Source organism: Hyperolius riggenbachi, chromosome 11, assembly GCF_040937935.1.
Source record: "Hyperolius riggenbachi isolate aHypRig1 chromosome 11, aHypRig1.pri, whole genome shotgun sequence".
Taxonomy (NCBI): Eukaryota; Metazoa; Chordata; class Amphibia; order Anura; family Hyperoliidae; genus Hyperolius; species Hyperolius riggenbachi.
In genome coordinates this window covers 107,589,907-107,597,459 of record NC_090656.1, presented here as the reverse complement: position 1 = coordinate 107,597,459, position 7,553 = coordinate 107,589,907, and the positions used below count along the sequence as shown (strand labels likewise).

General features: G+C 44.1%; 1 protein-coding gene across 1 annotated transcript in view; it reads left to right on the top strand.

Moving 5' to 3' along the window:
• Window positions 1–5,600: 5,600 nt before the first annotated feature.
• Window positions 5,601–7,553, top strand: part of LOC137538847 (SITS-binding protein-like) — a 187,907-nt gene continuing 185,954 nt past the window's right edge. The window contains exon 1 of the mRNA XM_068261220.1: window positions 5,601–6,288. Coding sequence (XP_068117321.1) covers window positions 5,824–6,288 — 465 coding nt within the window. The 5' untranslated portion in view covers window positions 5,601–5,823. The remainder of the gene's footprint in view (window positions 6,289–7,553) is intronic.

The window sequence follows — 7,553 nt, the reverse complement described above, 5'->3', positions numbered from 1 at the left end:
TTTTGGATGATTTTTATGTGACTCCGAATTCGCAAATTTGGCGTTCTGACCCGCCTGCTTCAGCACTTTTGGCTGATTCAGCAGGTGATTCGGAGCTCTTTTTGTGTGAAATTGAAGTTCCTGCAATTCCACCCTGTACCATGGATAACTCAGTGTTACTTACCAGTAAAACAGAAGCCACTGATACATTCTTAACCTTGCCCTGCGCAAATTTCTCAGCAGAGAATCCAGAGGTCCTGCTGACTTCCGAGTCCAGCCTAGCCAGTACTCATGAGTCTTTGTTCAGTGAAACAGACACCAGAAAAATCTTGCCTGCCTCTGCAAACACTTCTGCAGAAATTACCTGTGTTAATAAAGTTCAACTCCTGTCTGATCCAGCAGATGCCAATAGATGCACTACATCAGTTTCCGAGTCCCAGCAATCCTGTCTAGAAACCTCAGAACCCCAGCATCTGAATTTTCCAATTTTACAAATGAATGGTGATTCAGATGCGCAAACATTGTGTCTTGATCTTCCTGTTTCTACACCTCGCTCTAGTTTCGTGAATAGCTCAGAGCATCTGCTATGTGAACCTGAAATCGCAGATTTATTACCTTGTTCAGAAAATATTCCAGTAAATTTGCCCTGTATCGTGAATAGCTCAGAGCATCTGCTATGTGAACCTGAAATCGCAGAATTATTACCTTGTTCAGAAAATGTTCCAGTAAATTTGCCCTGTACCATGAATTGTGCAGTAGATCTCTCCAATGAAACTCAGGTCACTGAATCATTATGCTGTCCAGCAGGTGCTTCCATGGTTTTGCCCTGCAATATGGACTGTTCAGTGATCCTGTCCAGTGAAGCTGTGGTCGCAGAGTCTTATGCTTCACCCAGTACTTTGGATACTTCAAACCCTCTAGCAGAGGAGTCTGAGGCACTGCTTTCCTCAGTTGGTGTTGCAGTAATATTCACTTGTCTAGCAGCTGTTTTGGAATTACAGTCTGCTCTAATAAAACTTGATGAATTTCTGCCCAGCAAAGCAGAAGCCATTGAAATATTGTCCTCGTCAGCAAGTGTGTCCCTCTCCAGTGTTGTAACAGCCGAGGAACTCCAGCCCTGTCCTCTGAATGTTTCAGAAGTCTTGCCCTGTAACATGGATAATTCTGATTCTCTGGTCAAAATAATAGAAATCTCAGAATTTCAGTCCGGTCTGATGAGTGTTCCTGAAACCCAGCCCTGTATCCTGAAAGATTCTGGTTCTCTGGCCGCTGTGGCAGAGGTTCCAGAGTCCCCTTCCTGTCCAGGGAATTCCTCAGTTTTGCCTAGTCCAGTGGGGGCTGCTGCAATACTGACTTGTTCTGCAGCGCCTCATGAGCTCCAATCCAGTGTATTAGATGTGTCTCTGTCCAGTCCAGAGGTAGTTGTGGAGTCCCTATCTGGTTCAGTGCATACATCAGAAGATTTGTCCTGTCTTGTTAGTGCCCCTGAATCTGATTTGTTACTGACTTTGCTGGAATCAGCGACATCTAAGTCTGATCCTGCATTCTCGTGTAAAAGTCCAGTAGTTGCGAAGTCTAGTCATGATGATTTTTTTTGGCCAGTCCTGGTTTTGGTCCTGTCTTGGCTGACCCTGAGGCTCACAGTTCCTTGACATGCCCAGAGGTTTCTCTTGTGCCAGTGTGCCCAGATGTTCTTTGTGTGCCAGAATGCCCAAGTGTGTCTAAGGTGTTAGCGTGCTCTGATGCTTCCTTAGTGGGAACATGTTCTGATGTTGCCAGTCTGCCTGCATGCCCAGAGATGGTTCTGGTCCCTGAAAGCCCTGATCTTGATGTTTGTCCTTGTGGCCCTGACTCGGGAATTGCCCTAGGTTCCATAGGGGTTCTTGATAGTTCTCCATGTGAGCCTAAGGGGCGTTCTGACCTATGGGGATCTCTTTGGAGCTTCAAGGTGTTCTGGGAGGTCTCTGAGAAAACTTGTCCTGGTGCCTTGGACTGGTTCAACAGTGGGTTTTGTGTTGGTAAAGACAGTCCCGGTGGGCATTGCAAAGGCTTTGGCGTTTTTGAACGGTTCCTGGAAGGCGGTGGGTATCGCTCAGGGAGTTTCGGAGGGCTTTCTTCTGGAAATCATGGTTCTGATGGGTGTCACACTGGGGCTTGTAGTACTGATGGGCATGGTTCTGTAGGTTCTGGTTCTGATGGGTCCAGTCTTGTGGGGACTGATTCTGGAATTCGGTCTTGCCGGGCTGTCCCGGTCATCATGAATTATCAGTCAGACTGTTTTGTTGGGAATTTCAGTTTTGAAAAGCGTCTGGAATCTGCTTTTAAGGGCGGGGGTACTGTAATGATCGCTGCTGCAGCAGGTGTTGCTGGAAGTAGTAGTGCTGCAGCTCAGGCAGTTCTGATCTCTTTCCATGCAAGCTGCATAGCTTTGTCTGCCTTTCCCTGCTGTCAGCTTGTGACTGATTATCATTCACCGGTGTGGGAATCTGCATGTCTGCTCCCATTGGATGACCTCAGTATAAAGATCTGCTTCCTACAGGACACCTCGGGTTTTCATAGCTTCAGTTTAAGCCTGTCTTTCTGTCGCTTCAGCCCCCGATCGTGTTTTTTGTTCTAAAAGATACTTTGCTGGTTTTGCATCATATATTGGTTCATTGCCCATATATATGCATACCAGCATGTTTATTATTTTCCTTGTATTCGTGTTACGTTGATACATCAGTGTTGCTGATGTATACGTACACAAACTGTTTATATCCTGTGTGCAGTTAGTCAGCTTTCCAGCACGTTTTGGTAGTTTGCGCGTATCGTGAGCACCCGTGCTGAGCTAGTATCCTGCTCCTGGTCCTGTTTGTGGATTGCGTTCATCTCTGCGAAGAGATAACGAATCCTTCTGAATCCTGTTCTGTTACCGTTTGTGGATTGCGTTCATCTCTGTGAAGAGATAGCGAATCCTTCTGAGTCCTGTTCCCTGTATTACTCCAGTCCTAGTCAGCGTTCCTGCTTATGTCATATATCGGTTCATTGCCGATATATACATATGTTAGTCAGACGTTACAAATAGTTTCATTGATAGCTGTAATTGTAATACGCTAGGAAAACATACTTATTGTATATTTGTCTGTGTTACGTTCATCTATCTTGATCCTGCTATTTCCTGACTATCCTGTCCTGTCTTTGTGAGGCACGCCATCGCTGCAATCGCATTGGCTGCCTCATTCCAGTCTGTCTTGTTTTGGACGCTTGCTGTCGCTAAGTAGCCGCTAGCTAGCAAGCGTTCATTCTGTCTACCTGTCCTGATCTCCTCAATTCTGGTTTATGCGCTCAGCGCTACTTTGCGCTGAGACGTTATAACGAAAGCATTGTTTGTGGCTGTCAGATCTGCACCGGCTCTGTGCGCCACAATCTCCTATTGGAGTCAGTCCTCCCCTCCACTATACTAGGGATAGCCTGTTTCCTTGTGCTAGTGTGTGTACCTCCTCCACGCCAGCTCATGCGTTGCATGCTGACTGTGGAGAATACACCACTAAGCCTTACACACAGTAATTATTTCAGAGAGGATTCAGAGTTTATCAAGTTTATGGCGGATGGGAAAAAGCTGTCTTTCAGTCTGTTTGTGTGTGTGTGCGGATTGATCTAAAACGTTTACCTGATGGAAGGAGCTCAAACAGGGCATTTCCAGGGTGAGTGTTGTCCTTGATAATGTTTTTGGCCCTTCTCAAGCTGCGAGTATTATACAAAAGTTCCAGTGATGGTAGTTCAGTGCCAATAATGGCTTCTGCTGTTTTAACAACTCGCTGCAGGGCTTCTCTAGTAGCCTTCGTGCAGCTGTTGTACCAGGCAGTCATGCAATTGGTCAGAACGCTTTCTATAGTGCATCTGTAGAAATTAACCAGCAGCTTCTGTGGGAGGTTAGCGCTCCTTAGTTTTCTCAGAAAGTAGAGGCGTTGTTGTGCTTTGCCAGTTAGAGCTAAAGCATGGTCAGCCCAGGACAGCTTCTCTGCGATGGTGACTCCCAAAACTTTGAAGCTGGAAACTCTCTCCACAGCCTCTGCATTGATCATTAGCGGTAGGTGAGTAGTCTTTTTGGTGGTCCTAAAGTCCAGAATAATTTCTTTGGTCTTCTTTGTATTTAATAACAGGTTGTTAATGTCGCACCATGCAGTCAGGTTCCTAACTTCTTCTCTGTATGCAGCTTCCTCATTGTCTAAAATAAGCCCAATGACAGTCGTATCATCTGCAAACTTAACAATTACGTTTGAGGTATGGATAGGCTGGCAGTCATGGGTGAAAAGTGCATAGAGGAGAGGGCTTAATACACAGCCCTGTGGCACGCCAGTGCTCAGGGTAAGGGTAGAGAATGTCTGTTTTCCTAGTCTGACAGTTTGAGGGCAATTAGTAAGGAAGTCCAATAACCAAGTACATATGGAGGGGGCAAGACCTAGTGCATGGAGTTTGTTGGTCAGCTGGCTAGGTACAATGGTGTTAAATGCTGAGTTGTAGTCAACAAAGAGCATCCTAACATAGGAGTTGGGCTTTTCCAGGTGTGAGAGGGCAGCATGGAGAGCTACACAGATGGCATCCTCAGTCGATCTATTTGTTCGGTAAGCAAATTGGTGTTGATCTAGATTTGCTGGGATGGAGGCCTTGATGTGTGTGGCTACCAGTCGTTCAAAGCACTTGGCGATGACAGGGGTTAGAGCAACTGGTCGATAATCATTAAGACAGGTTATCCTAGGATTTTTTGGGACTGGCACAATGGTTGTAGATTTGAGGCATGATGGAACTACACCCAAGGACAGAGAGAGGTTGAATATTTGTGTAAAACAGCATGCGGGGTGTTGCGCCAGAAGTCGCTGATCTAGCGTGTCGACAAACCAACATTACAGTGTGACCTCTGTGACGACCTGCGGTGGAACGGAAGTCATGTAAGTCTATGGTGACACAGAGTTTGGCAACATGTTGCTGTTGCAATGCGGCGGTGGCGTGTATGTGCAGAAGTGTATTTTTACAATTCGCTTCCGCACACTTCCGTATCTCGCAACCAAGCGTCACTTACTGTTTGGATCCCAGCCAGAAGGGGATTACCGCATACTAACGTGGTAATCCCCGAAGGTCTTTTTTGGGGGTGTGGTGCGGTCCCGGTACCGCCAATAGACAGTCTGAAGCCGGCCTCAAAGTCTATATCCGGTCCCCATTGCAATTCACACTCAATATAACACTTCCTTACTGACCACACTGTGAACCTAGCGTAATGTATTATACCTGCATGATTAATCATGTTTTTAGGGTTCACGTATAATACTTAGGTCATATGTTTAATCATTGTTTGAAGAAATAAATAAAAAAAAAAGTCAATGCTACATATTACTTTCAGAGGTAATGTGCCTCTTCTACTATACAAAATAACATTAGGCAGTGGCATAGAATGTTAGCCGCTTGTAGTAAAAGTGTACTGCTAATCTTTATTGGAATGCTCACAGTTAGTTTGCTGGGGTTACATGAAGTGCAATTGATTAGGTACAGTCCACAAGCTGCATACGTCACTGCTTAAGCACCTGGGACAAATCTAGGAGTGGGACGGCTGTGAGCTGATTCCTTCTAGTGCTATTTCAAGGCTCTCTTCTTCCGCTGATCATACAGAGTACAACTAGACAAGAATAACTTCCCCATACTTCTTGCAACATGTGCAAGACTGAAGATGGCTTTTAAAAGTTCACATCTGAAAATGCTTTACCCAACATAACATTTGAAGTCAGATTTTTTCTTTTTTTTTTCACTGATGAAGAAGAAATACATTTGTATTGCAAGAATTATCATATAAGCCACTCAAGGTTGTTTGCAATGCCTCATTCACGTTCAAGAAACCAAAGCCCTATTCCTGAAGTCAACTGGGATATGGGACTGAAGGAGATGAATGAGACATGGAAAGGAGCCATCGCCTGCGTCGGGGTTGCTATTTTCTTTGTTATGACAATCGGAATTATTTACTGGCAGGTGATGGACCAACCTAACAAAAACTGGATTCTGAAAGGTCGGGCAAGCGGACTTATTTGGGAGAGGAATACTCATATGCTGGTCCTGCAGACGTTGAGCGAGGACAAGACGTTCATGGAAATAGATGTTGGAAACTTTCCCGACATGGAGCAAAATTTTGTTAAAAACTTGTGCTGGCTTAATAAGACTGAATTTTGTTATACATGGGATTCAGCAACCGACCTTAAGATTAGTCTAGACCGCAATTACTCAGCTGGTACTGAGTGCTACAATATAACCTGGACCCCAGTACACTGTGATGTGAAACTAAAGGTATGTTCAAAGTGTTATTCTTTACCTCTAGGCACTTGTCTCTGTAACCTACACATACATCAATACCATTTGCTTAAAGCTTCCTGGATGAGCATAAATTCTAAGTGAGATATTATTTTGGTTAATATTATCAGTTATCTACTCCTTGAGAACATTTGATGCCACAGGTTAATTCACACAAATAAATGTAATAGATTAGAGTCTGTGATGTCAAGGGACCACTATCACCAAACAATTAAAATACAATAAATACCATAAATAAGTAGATTTCACACAAAGTGAAATGTGCTATAAATTACATTTCTACTAGGTTGTTGTCAGGGATGGTCGTAGTCAGCCAACTTCGCTGTGCTGCAACTACGCGTAGTTTTACGCAATTACGCTTTGCCAAACTACGGCTTTGAAATCAAATATTCGCTTCGTATGCATTTCGTAGACTATGCGTTAAAATACGCAATTACGCGTAGTGCGAAGCGTAGTGTGTGCGGATGCTTATGCCCGTATGCAGAAAATTTTATGCATTAATTCCTCTTCAAATGCTTCTCCCGGGTACTCTTCTATGCGTACATTCCCCCTTGACAATGCGTAAATTTGTATGCATACAATCACACGCGGAAAATTAGCCGCGAGTAACGCATTCGTAGTTCACTACGCAATACACACGTTAACTACGCATAGTGGGCGTAAGGTACGCGTAGCGGTGCTTCGCTACGCGTAAATTCGTACGCGTAGTTTTGAAACTTCACCTACAAACTACGATGCGTAGATGCGAACTACGATGCGTAAATTCGCACTGGCGTAGTTTCTGCTCATCCCTGGTTGTTGTCACTTACAGTAGGCAGTAGACATTTGACAGACCTAACAGGTTTTGGACTATTCCATCTCATCATGGGGGATTCTCATGATGTTCTTTATTTGCAAAAGCACTTAGTGAATAACAGTTGCTCATTCCAACAGCCAGAATAGTCTGCAAACAGATGGGGCAGCCTGCATCTTTAAATGGATCCTTTGCAGGGAGTGCTTTTGTAAAGAATACATGTAATACTGAGAATCCCCCATGAAGAAATGGACTAGTCCAAAATCTGTCAGTTCCATCAGATCACTATTAACTACTGTAAGTGACAGCAACATAGGAGAAATGTAATTTATAGCTGATTTTACTCTAGAAGAAACATACTTCTCATTTGTATGAGTTTACATGTATTTTATTTTTATTGTTTTGCAATGGTGGTTCTTTAAAGGGAACTTGAAGAGAGTAAAATTAT